Genomic DNA, 12631 nt, shown 5'->3' on the forward strand with positions numbered 1-12631 from the left:
AATTGACAACTCTAGACCTGACCTTGAAGAGATGTGGCTGGGGTCCCAACTCTGCCACAAACACATGATCTTGGGCAAGTTACTTCACTTCTCTAAACTTTAGATTCCTCATCCATAAAATGGGCCCATCACTACACTTCACTTGTGGGCTTTCAGGTGACCAATTTTTCCCGTGTGCTTGGGACTATCCGGGGTGAAGAGAAAATAAGGCTCATCAGCCACTCATTTATCACATTACGATAATCAAATCTGTGTGAGGCACTATGCAAAGTTCTCTGAAAATAATGATGAACAAGACATTAAAGTATAACACTGGCTTGAGATATTAGATCATCTTTTTGAAAAAGAAAAAAAAAAAGAAGAAGAAGAAGCCCTAAGTAAGGAAAGGGATGAAAGGTTATTAAAGATTATTAAGTTAGTTCATTAAAATGGCAATGCTCTTTGATGGCAAAGTACTAATAGAAATGTAAAATGATAGAAAAGACGGTTATCATGACAGGCTGACCATGATTTACCTAAGACTTTCCTGGTGTTACCACTGCAAGTCTTTCAGTCCAAGGCATCTGGTCATCCTAGCTGGGGGTCAAAATCAAATGCCTAAAGATAGACAAAGCAGATTAATTTACTAGGGTAAGTGTGAGAAAAACAAAAGTGAAAACACAATTTTTTTAAATGGCAACTTGTACTCTATATAGAGTGAAAAGAATGGGACAGATGGTGACCTAGAGCAGTAATCCCAAACCATGGTCTAAGAGCCATACCCAGCCAGCCCCCGGGTTTCATCTGGCCAACAAGCTTAGTTACATTTTTTAATGGTTAAGAAAAAAATCTAAAGAACGTATTTCTTGACGTGTGGAAATTACGTGAAATTCACATTTCAGTGTCCACACATCAAGTTTATTGGGACAAAGCAAAGCCCACTTATTTATGGTAGTGTCTATGGTTGCTTTTGCACTATAAGGATAGACTTGAGTAATTAAAGACTGTATGGCAAAGCCTTTCACAGAAAACATTTGCCAACCCCTAGTCTAGAGAACGTTTGCCCTAAGGGCAGCCAACTGATTGTTGATAGGAACTATAGCATACAAACAATGACAAAGTAAAAAATTATTTTTACATTTTGAGAGAGGCCAAAAATTTGGATTTTTCATGTGAAACTTGTTGATTTTTAAATGTTGGCATCTCATTTATTTTTAAAATATCATGTGGGCATAACAAAGACATCTGTGGTCTGTATCCAGCCTGCAGGCCACCATTTTGCAAAGCGTGATAAACATCATATGTTCTCTACTAAAGCTTATCCCAAGAGATAATTACATTAGCTCCTTAATTTGAAGGCAAATCTATTACAGCTGACTCTTTATTCATCGATTGCTTTCAATTCCAAATTTGTTTACAATTCCGTTGCTTTACCCATTAGTGCCTTTCTGGGATCATCAATTCTTCTCAACAGCTTATAAAAGCTGTTTCCCATCCTAAATAGAATAAAACCCTCACTACCCATGCCATTTCCCACCCCCCACCACCCACCCCCATCCTGCAATTTTTGTCTATGTCTCCTATTTCCTGTTTCTTCAAAGGGCAGCCTCCACTCCCTGCCTCCAGTGTGGTCTCCCATTCTCTCCTCAGTCCAGTGCAGCTTGGCTGCTTTTCAGACCACTTCATTAAGAGTGCTTCCAGGAAGGTCATAGATGGCCACCTTCTTGCAAAACTCAATGGATGCCTTCAAATTCCCTGCTAATTTCCCTCTGGAGTTTGACATCACTGACCACTTCCTCCATTTTGAAGTGTCTTTATCCTTGGGTTTCACAATACTCCCTCCCTTTCCAGCTTCTCTCTTACCTCTTGGGCAGCTCCTTCCATTATTTTATTTTTCTTTTTTCCTGGCTTGGTTTCATTTAATTAATATTTACTTAACACCTGACTTGTACCAAGCACAGTGCTAAGCATTTTCCAAATGTAGCTGGTATCTCACTCGACAAGAAATAAAACATCATTTCCTTACAATAAATTTTATTTCTAATCTAAGCTTCCAGATTAACCACTGCCTGATATGGCCCAGGCTTATGTGATGTACTAAATCAGTCTTTATTGAGGCTCCCATCTTTCCCCAGGGTCACACTGGAATCTGGTAAATGGAAAATGGTGGGAGGAGTATAACAAGCATGCATGCCTTCACTATAAATGGCACCAGGTCCCTTGAGGTTTACTAATCTCCTGTTTCCAAGCTATGGCTGGGCACCCAGGGCCTAGGGTTCCACCTCCCTAGAAGGATCATACAGCACACCCTGAGGTATAGTCACCTGCTCAGACCCACACACTCTCCACTTCTGAAGCCAGGAAAGGTCCCTCTCTCGACACTCTAATGGCTATTTCTTTTCACCTTCTCAGTGCGTTTAGGCTTCCTCACAGACAGGAAACCCATTACTCTCAGGCTGCGTCTGCTCCCTATCCCCACTCTGCAAAATGCCCCAAAGCCAAGAGAACACCTTAAAGGGGCATGCCTTCCTTGGTGGGAAGTGGAGATAAGAGTGGAGGAAAAGTATTCCCAACTTATGTTCCAGCAAGGTCTCCTGCCGTCATTCTTAAGCCAATGCTGAGAAGTGGGTATTGTTATTTACAGATGAGAAAATTTAGAGTTTAAGTTGCCCAAGAGTGTGTAACTACACATCTCTAGCTTTTAACCACTGCTTGATATGGCCTGTCTCGGCACTCCCTCCTAACACACGGCTGGTCCTACTCTTCCGGATGCTGCAGTGGGTCCCAGAGGCTCAGGGTAAGCAAACTGCCTAGGCAGGCGAGGAACCACCTGAAGGAACAGTGCCCGGACTCACTCCGGGACTGGACTTTGGCCTGTTCCAAATAGCCAGAGTGCAAAATTTTCTAGGGCAGGGACATCATATCCACTTTGACATTTCAACCAAAACTGGGCATCCCTGTCAAGAGGGGTCAAGGTCATACGCTGATAAAAATTATGAGAGTCTTGAACCTGGACATAACAATCAGGAGGGCCTGGGGGAGGAGCTAGAGCTTATGGGAGGAGTTCTCACACTCTGTCCTGCCAGAGTCCTACAGGAAGAACTGTTTACCACAGAACTCTATGGTAGTAGCAGCTCTTCCCCTGTACATCCTCTTCCCTCTGTAAAGTATTCCTACATCTTCCTCCAGTGCAGTGCACACATGTCTGCACACACAGGATTTCAATCCTTCTCTCCCCCCGCCCCACAATAAATCCTTTCGGTGATGGAATACCTAGTCACTTCTGTTTTTATGGTTGACAGAGCTTCCTAGAAATGCAGTTCTCCTCCCACCCCCACCCCCAAAAAGGAAGAAATGCAGCTCCAACAGGAAATACTGCTGCCACCACACTTAGTTGGGCCTCCAACAGGGCTGTATTTATCCAGCCTGCAAACTCATACATCTTAAATCTTGTTCCTCACTGTTTCACACAGTCACTCTGCTCAAAGCCCTGGGAGCATTCCCATTGCCTCTACCACTTCCCACCCACAAGGCTGCCGGGTCCTGACTCAGCAAAGAGATAGTGAGAGACAGATGAAGTAAGACCAATACAAACAGGAGGAATCATCCCGACTTCATTCCCCACCCCTACCCCCCAACCCCTCTTCCTAGCCACCACAAAGAATAATGGGAACTGGAATTGGGGGCTGTGGCTCTTGGGGAGTTATGCAAACCTAAATGGCACCAAACATAACTTTTATTCAGAGATTTTTTTTTGCAAGCCAACTTTCCTAAAAACAATTCAGAATCTTTTTGTCCTTGGGAAACGATGTGGCTGTTTTCCTGGTTGACCTTATTTACGAGCTCATTTTAGAAAGGTGGTTTCTGAATCCATCCACTAGAGCAGGACCACCATGCTAGCAAACAGTTGGCAACTTGCTCAATGAAATCATGAATGGACCAAGGTCTCAATATTTAAAAAAGAAAATACCCCCAACTCAAAATAGTTTTCCAGACCTCATTTTAATAGAGTCCCTGTCCATTCAGAGACTTTCATAAATAACCCCCACAATTAATGACATGTGTTTATCTACAAAGCCACTCACCTGAAATACACAGTGGTTGATGTTCTCTCTGAATATGGAGTTTATTTATGAGAAAGACTTGACCTAAGAATAAAAATAGAGCAGCAGTACTCAACTAAAATTGCAACTGCTCTCCTCTAAAACCTTGGGTGTAACCAATTTGGAAAAGAGTTCAATCTGAGGTGATATAGAAATATAGCTAAGCAAACAGTTTGCTACTATTAAGTGAATAGGATAGGCCCTTCTCCCTTGTAATGCTACTCTCAAAAGCAGAACTATAGCATCTAATAGGTGAACCCTCTCTTATCAGATATATTTTATGTGGAATTATATTGAAATCAAGCTATGTAATTATTGCATATCAAAGTCAATGTACTGAAATCTTAGATCATGTCTGACCTTCCTTGAAAATTCTCAATTATTTTCCATCGCACTTAAACAGAATTCAAATGCTGCAATGGGGTCTAGAGGGATCTATTGACCTGGTCCCTACCAATCTCGCCACTGTGTTCAGGCATACCTGTGTTCTTTCAGACTGTCACACATCCCACCATCTTTCCAACCTCAGTCTTTGGCCGTGCTCTTCTTTCTTGTCCCTATTCTTCTTGAGGCCAGTTCTTCTTATCCTCCAAGTCTTGGCTATGATGTCATCTACAGGGCTCTTCTCTTTCCACCCCTTGGTCAGTCTATGCCTGCTTAATTCTTTCAAAGCACATATCACAGTTAAATCATGGGGATTTCTGAAGGTGTCTCTTTCTCCCTTTAAAGCAGCGGTTCTCAACCTGTGGGTCGCGACCCCTTTGGCGGTCGAACGACCCTTTCACAGAGGTCGCCTAAGACCATCCTGCATATCAAATATTTACATTATGATTCATAACAGTAGCAACATTACAGTTATGAAGTAGCAACGAAAATAATGTTATGGTTGGGTCACAACATGAGGAACTGTATTTAAAGGGCCAGAAGGTTGAGAACCACTGCTAAAGTATAAGCTTTACATTAGAAACCAAGTTTATCTTATTTACTGAATGGCAAGTACAGGTACTGGCATACAGCAAATGCTCAATAAATCATTATTGAATATTAAATGAAGAATAAGTCATATTCCAATTCACGTCTAGCAAGCATTTACCCTATCCCAAACTACAAAGTCCAATTCAAGCATTCTTCTCCATTCCCATCTTTGTTCTTCTCTTTTTCATAAAATCTTCCCTGAGCTTCTCACCTTTCAGTGTTTGGAGACAAGGCATATGAAGTGCTAGACATGCCTGGGACATAATGACTTCTCAATAAACACAGCTATCATTAGTATTACCATGCTCTCTCCTCCCAATGTACTTCTGTAGCTGTATCCCAAAAATCAGTTTTTCTCTTAGCACTTTCATGATTTCTCTCGTATCCCTGTAGCATCTGTTCTACTTTTGTTGTAATGCATTTTTGACACAATGTCTTCCTTCTTAAATTTTTATAGAAATGTAAAGCCCACTTCACTGATCATAAAAAGGGAAACTATTAAAATTAGCACAATGTAAACAAAACAATATGCTGTTCTCTTTTCTTTAAAAAAAAAGGGGGGGGGGATTAGAACTGTTATAGACATGGCAACACTGTGAGTCTTTCCCCATGACACAATCAGGACAGAAATGTTTGAATGACTTCCTTACTTTGTGATTCATTATTATTTAAAGGCATGAATGTTCATTTAAAATCACCCCACCTACCATCCGGACCCTTCTGTCATTGTGTATTATTAGAACTTTTTACTTGACACTTATTAGTATCTACCTTGGTTGGTCAATTATACTTTTATGTCTGTATCTCATCCTACTGTCTTAATTCTCTTCATATCCTCTATGACTCTTAAGTTGGTACCTTATATAGAATATATGCTTAATCCAGTCTCAGTTGAGTCTAATACTTAGAGCTTTGAACCAACTTGATCAGAAGAACCTATTCTTCCAAACATCAATGTATTTTAAAAAGAGGTAAGTGAGAAAGGGTATTAAGGAATTTTTCTGGTTTCCTTTTCCCTCTTCCCTTCTGCTTTCCCATAGATATGTACCTAAACTATCTTATACAGGCCACTGTAGCTGAACATCAAACATGCCCCTTGGACTGTGTGAACTACATCCAACTAGGAAGAGGGCCCACCTAATGCAAGAAATGTATACCTTTCATGCATGAACACACCTGCAGCAAACACTCTAGTTCTTAAGTAGAATAAAGGCCAAATAAAACCAGAAAAAAACCTGAATGTGTGATTTATTATATTTAAGATTGGTTTATAAGGTTTAAATATGTCTGTTATCATTAACAGAAATAAATGCAACTTTACAAAATCAGTGTTTCAATACAGTACAGGACTAAATGTAGCAACTGTGCATTGGAAAATTAATATTTCCTCAATGCATGTATCAAATTTGCAGCACCATTTAGAAGCTTCCACTAAAAATCTCTAGCTGCAGTATTTCTTACAAGCTCTACGCAGCGCACAAATCTACCTAAATCAAGCATTAGAGAAAAACAGTGGAGTCATTCAGGCGTAATATGTAAGATTTGGTACAGGATTAAAATACTAACATTTTTTTAATGTCCTGGTTTCAAATTAATAAATACAAAACAATATAAAAATATACACCAGTTGATAAGACGGCACTGCAGATGATCAGAAAGTTAAATCTCGCTCTCATATGTATGCAGGTATGTCTTTAGTGCCAGGATTTCTGAATAGCTGCGGCTGGTCTTTCGGAAGAAATCCAGACTGGTGAGATGTTCAATGTCCCGCACCCGAGCTGTGTGCATCTTGATGAGTTCTTCTACCCATCTCGACTCATCCTCTGAGCTCTGCAATGGAAATAGTATACAATCAGAGTCAGAATTTTCCAGAGGAGGTTCTCCAAATGCTCAGTTTGTCCCAAGTCCATGAATGACCTCTACGCACTTCTGCACCCAGAGCCAGTGTGTTATTCCTTCCTGGCCTCCCTGCCACTCTACCACATTCCTGTCAGTAATGTGCCACAAATACTTGCCCTTGGCTATAAACATTCTCAACAGCAATTAGCTGTGCTAAATAAACGAGACATGTGGTATGAAAGGGCATTTGACTCAATAGGTTCTCAGAACATAAATCAAAATGAGGAAAACCAAAGATCTTGGAGAATTCAGTAATTTGTCCCCCCGCCCCCTCCCTGTCAAATTACAGTGTTGAGCACAGAGCACAAGTGATTGGAGTGCTCCTCTGCCTCCCCAGGAAAGTAAGAAGTTTGTGTTCAATGTACAACATTATGTGTGTGCATTCCTAGTCTTTCAGAAGAACTCACTACATCAGCTACATCATCTATTAGACTCTAATGAATTGACATTTGAATAGTGAGTTTGACTTGGAAGCAGCTCAGTTGATACACCTGGCGCTCTGGGGCCCAAGAGACCTAGGTTGGAATTGTGGCTATACCACTTCCCGGCTGAGAGACTTTGGTTAAACTAGTTGATCTCTCTAGTCCTCAGTTTCTCCCTTGGTTCACAAGGAGAAATGCTTACCTCAGCACTCCCTGGGGGGTAGGAAGAAGAGGAAGGAAGAAAGGGTGGGGAGAGAGTAAGAAAATAGCACCATGGAAAAAAGAAAGAAAATTTCTCTCTGTCTTAGCTACTTGTTTACAATAGCCCCACCAGCACATATATCAGAAGGACCGTCAGATGTCTCACACCAATCAATTTATTTCATGTCTAAGTTGAAAACAAAAAGCAATTCAGGAGAAGCAGTCCTTTATGTTTTAAAAACAACTTATTTCACTTTTGAGGGAAGTTGAGAGCAAGAAGGAAGTCTGAGAGCTCTGAGAATTAATGGAGAAACTAGAGGCCTGGTGCATGAAATTCATGCACTGAGGGCGCGGGGGTGTCCCTCAGCCCGGCTCTCAGGGGATGTCCGGGACCCCTGGCTCCTTACCGCCTACCTGCTCACTGCTCCTTATTGCTGCTGTGGAGGCAGGAGAGGCTCCCTCCATCTCCACTGCACTCGCCAGCCATGAGACCAGCTTGTGGCTGAGCAGCGCTCCCCCTGTGGGAGTGAACTGACCACCAGGGGGCAGCTCCTGCATTGAGCATCTGCCCCCTAGTGGTCAGTGTACGTCATAATGATTGGTCATTCTGCCATTGATCAATTTGCATATTAGTCTTTTAGTATATAGGATACCTACCTTCATCGGTAGGCACGAAGCAAGGGAACCTTTGCAAATAAATTTATTCCCAAATGCCCCAGCAGTGCAATGGCTCCCAAAAGTCTTTCTACAAGATAAAGGGTGGCTGTGTGTCCCAGGGCTGAGAATGTTCAGACCTACCCTCACCCAACTCTTTTACCACTAGTGGGATCAATGAACCAAAGCCCAAGAACTTGCAATGGGTTTTCTCGTAAAGCTCCAACCCACAGCGACCTGGACAGGGAGCTAAGCAGTTTGTGCCAGTGCTAAATATGTATTATGAGGGTGTTGGTTCAGGAAACTGATGCCCGGCCATCCCAGGTGAAATGAAGAAATAGGAAGAAATTGCTTTGCAGACTGGAGGAGTAAGGATTTTAACACTCCATGCCCCACCCTCCTAACCCAAGCTAACCAAGATCTCTGAGATTCACAGCAAAGACCTAAATATAACTCTACCCACAACGGTACTGACCAGTCCTCAGTGCGACCATATAATTAACGAAGTAGGAGGTCTCCAAACCCTGCAGGACCCCCTCCGAGTAAGCAGAGTAAGCATGAAGCTATATTTTGGGAGAATTTTCATATTCAACTCATTTATTTGATTTTCAATGGTCAGTAAGTCTACTTGTTTCTTTGTAAATACAGCCATTTGAATGTGTGGACATGGGTGAAAAGGTTTTTCCTAATTTAAATTTATAAGAATTCAGGGGAAAATCTGTGTTTTGCCATTTCTTTCTTTGGGAAGTGATTTGCCAAATTCATTTGACAGACATTCTCCTCTAGTTCTAACATGCTAAAATCTAGCCTCCAATTAATCATTAGAAAATATTAGCTATGCTAAACATGAAAAAAAATGTCTCCTACCTGATATTAGCAGGCAATCTACAAAAGCATTTGCTGAGGGAGACTCTAGTGTGAAATGCAAAACTAATAAAACTCAAATAAAAGTTCATGTGTACCGAGGGAGGGAAGAAGGAAAGGAAAAACTTTAAGAATAAATAACTTAGAACACTAATGCAACCAAAAGCACAATCCATGAACTTGCTTATTATCTCTATTATTATGAAAATTTACTGTTCACCTGCCTGTTCTCCCTGATTTTATCCCAACTGAGTTTGAATTCAAGCCCTGGCATTTTTAAGGTGAACATCAAAGCAAGGACAGGTTTCTATGTGGACAGGGAGTTCTTCAATAAGAAGCTTGCTGGCCATGAGCTCTATAGGAAATACCTCTAAGCTCTATGCAGAGCCAGGAACCAAGAAGGAAAGACCTATAAGAACATTAGTCGATTTCATTTGTCAGATGAAAAATGTGCAGTGACTCAAGAATTGCTTTGACCTGAATTTAAAATGACATTTTCAAACTCTCCCATCACCAAATTCCTCTACTGACAGAGGAACTTGAGCATGTATTCCCTAGGAACCTACGTATACCTTAAATAGCCTATTATGAGTCTTAAAATTTCTTTTTAGTTTCCATTTTATCTTAAAAATGCATGGCAATTTTGAATTTCACTCCTCAACCTGTATGTGTTTGTTTTTTTGCAAAAAATTTACCTCCCCACAACAAATTTTTAGTAAATTTGAGGTTCAAAGAAAGCATATCCTGTTATACACTCTTCTGGTGGACCATTAGCTACTTTTGTTGTTATAAACAATCAAAACTGAGAAGGTCTAGCTAGCCAATATGTTGATGAGAACTCGCCTCTCTTATAGTTCTCTTGCTTCTCCACTTCCCATCCAATAATTTATAAGATCTTAATGATCCTTTCAGTATAATATTGCTGCCTTCCACCCTTCTTTTTCAATTTCTAAGATCACAACTCCAGCTTAAGTTATTACCTCAATCCCATGAAATGAATCTTGCCAAACGCCATTGAATACCATGCTTGACACCCTTTCATTCAAATTTATCTCCCTAAAGCAGAGCCTACAATGTTTCTCCTATGCTTAAACATTTTACATTGCTTGTTAATTCCTATGCAATAAGAAAAATTCCTAAGGTCCCAAGGTTCCACCAGGAAAATCTGATCAATTTGAAAGAGGATGGGCATTTGGAGTCAGGTCTTGACTCTAAAGTCCTGCTCTCCTATTGACTAAACAGGGTACCAACTAACATACTTTTCCTTTATTAGCTCTAGGTTTCTCAATAGTTAATAAAAAGGGATTGGGGGAGAGCATATATACCTGCCTCACAGGGTAATTAGATTATTAGAAATAATATATATAGGGTGTTCCAAAATTCACGCAAGATTTGCAATTCAATTGAATTGCAAATCTTGCGTGAATTTTGGGACATCCTATATATAAAGGGCTTGCACAGGACTTGGCTGGTCACATGTACTCAATAAATGGTATAGCTACTACTGCTGCTAATATGACTATTGTTACTATTTATTTGATTTTAAATTTGATTTTAAACAAGTTTTAAAACCAGATTGCCAGTTAAAAAATGGTCACGAGGCTGTAACGTTAAGTGTAGTGAATATAGTCCATAAAATGCAACAACTAGGTATGGTGTCAGAGGGGTACTGGACTTAGTGGGATGATCCCTTCATAACATATATACTAAATGTGTAATTGCTATGTTGTACACCTGAAACTAATGTAGTTTGGCTGTTAACTTAAATGAAAAATTTAAATAAAAAAAAAACACCTTACCTCCCACTATTACTCTTATTTCCAATATTCCATCTAAACTTAATTAGCTTTCTTGGCCATCATTTCAATTTTCTTTCTTTTTTCCTGAATCCCTTATTTTGCTTTGGATATTCATAGCCTCAATCTTCTCCTATAGTTGAAACCATTGTCCAAAAGCCAGCTTGGCCATGAAGCTGATAATCTCTGTTGAAGCTTTTCTATGGCACTTTGCCTTTTACTGTAGCAATTTCTGTACCCATTTCATTTGTTCTCCCCATTTCATTTGCTCTCTCCCACTGAAGGCTGCCTAGGGTAGTGACTGTTGAATAGACTTCTGTTTCTCCCAGAGTATCTTACACAAGTTAGGAATTTGAGTCGTGCTTGTTGACAAAAAAATCCTCTTGAGTAGATTTTATCCCTGCTCTTTATATTACATGAAACAAAAGCATGAAGACTATTACTTCTAAAGTCAGCCTTGGAGCACAGACACTCAATTGCATTAGTGAGACCTGGAATAGCTGTTATTTGTCCCTGAGTGTAGAATCCGTTCAGGGCCAAGAGCATACAGCATGGCTCATGTCTACCTCCCTGGGAAGTTTTCATCATGCCATCCTGCCTCTACATGGAAATAAGAGAGTCAGGAGTCACCTGTCTATTTGAAAATGGGGTGACCCCCTCCCATAACTAGTAGCAAATGAATTCTGATTTGTAAAGAGTATATTCCCCTGTGTGTCTTTGTTTTTTTAAATATATTTTTATTGATTTCAGAGAGGAAGGGAGAGGAATAGAAAGATAGAAACATCAATGATGAGAAAGAATCATTGATCGGCTGCCCCTTACTTGCCCCCTACTGGGGATTGAGCCTGCAACCCAGGCATGTGCCCTTGACTGGAATCGAACCTGGGACCCTTTCAGTCCACAGGCTGACACTCTATCCACTGAGCCAAACCAGCTAGGGCTCCCCTGTGTGTCTTTTAAAAATGTTTTTATTATGGAAATTTTCAAACACCCATCAAAGTAGAGAGAACTCTTAACTAGTTTCAATAAGTATCAAAATTTTACTACTTTCCTCTTTCTTTTTATAAAATCTGTATGTCTTTTGCAAAACTCAAAGCATTTGGGCACTTTTATCATCTGTCAAACTCAAATACATAAATAGAACTTCATTAAATGCACACACGCACATATACTCACACCCTTACACTGAAAAATAAAAAGCCATTGGGACACAGTTTCCAAGTGTTAAGCAAAGTTTGCCTGGATCCTTTCTTCTTTCCACTTGGTTGTATAGTCCAAGTGTCTTATAATAAGTATGTTCTGGTTCAACAGTGGGATATAGATTGAGAAGTAAAGATGAATTATGTAACCACATTCTAAAGAGCTCTCTTTGAACTCACATTGCAGCTCTCTTCATTTTCAGGTCTATGAGGAAGAATGAAGGAGGAGACAGAGAGGGGGCCATCACATTTGTCTGCAGGCTGAGTGAAATCCAGGCAGCTGGTGAGGATGCTGTAGTAGTGAGTTGGAACGGGAATGGAACTGCCTTCCACGTACCTGAAATAGGAAGATATTTACAACTGCTGTAGTAGCTTTCCTCTTCAAGTGGTGTACCCGCTTACTGCCTAGGTCACTAAAAATATTTCCCACTCAATTGAATTATTTTTTTTCTTCTAAGGAGTAGCCCACTTCTTTATCTCTGAACATAATGTTTTAGCTGCCTCAACTCCCCCTCTCTCAACCTGGCAGAGTAAAAAAG

At 40.4% G+C, this 12631-nt stretch overlaps 1 protein-coding gene across 6 annotated transcripts in view; it reads right to left on the bottom strand.

Moving 5' to 3' along the window:
* Window positions 1–6288: 6288 nt before the first annotated feature.
* ENPP2 (ectonucleotide pyrophosphatase/phosphodiesterase 2) overlaps window positions 6289–12631 on the bottom strand; it is a 77206-nt gene continuing 70863 nt past the window's right edge. For all 6 annotated transcript variants that reach the window (XM_036338139.1, XM_036338138.1, XM_036338136.1 and 3 more), the window contains 2 exons: window positions 12273–12429; window positions 6289–6887 (listed from right to left, as the gene is read on the bottom strand). In XM_036338139.1, coding sequence (XP_036194032.1) covers window positions 6717–6887; window positions 12273–12429 — 328 coding nt within the window. In that variant the 3' untranslated portion in view covers window positions 6289–6716. The remainder of the gene's footprint in view (window positions 6888–12272; window positions 12430–12631) is intronic.

Source organism: Myotis myotis, unplaced genomic scaffold (genome assembly GCF_014108235.1).
Source record: "Myotis myotis isolate mMyoMyo1 unplaced genomic scaffold, mMyoMyo1.p scaffold_m19_p_16, whole genome shotgun sequence".
NCBI classification, from domain to species: Eukaryota; Metazoa; Chordata; class Mammalia; order Chiroptera; family Vespertilionidae; genus Myotis; species Myotis myotis.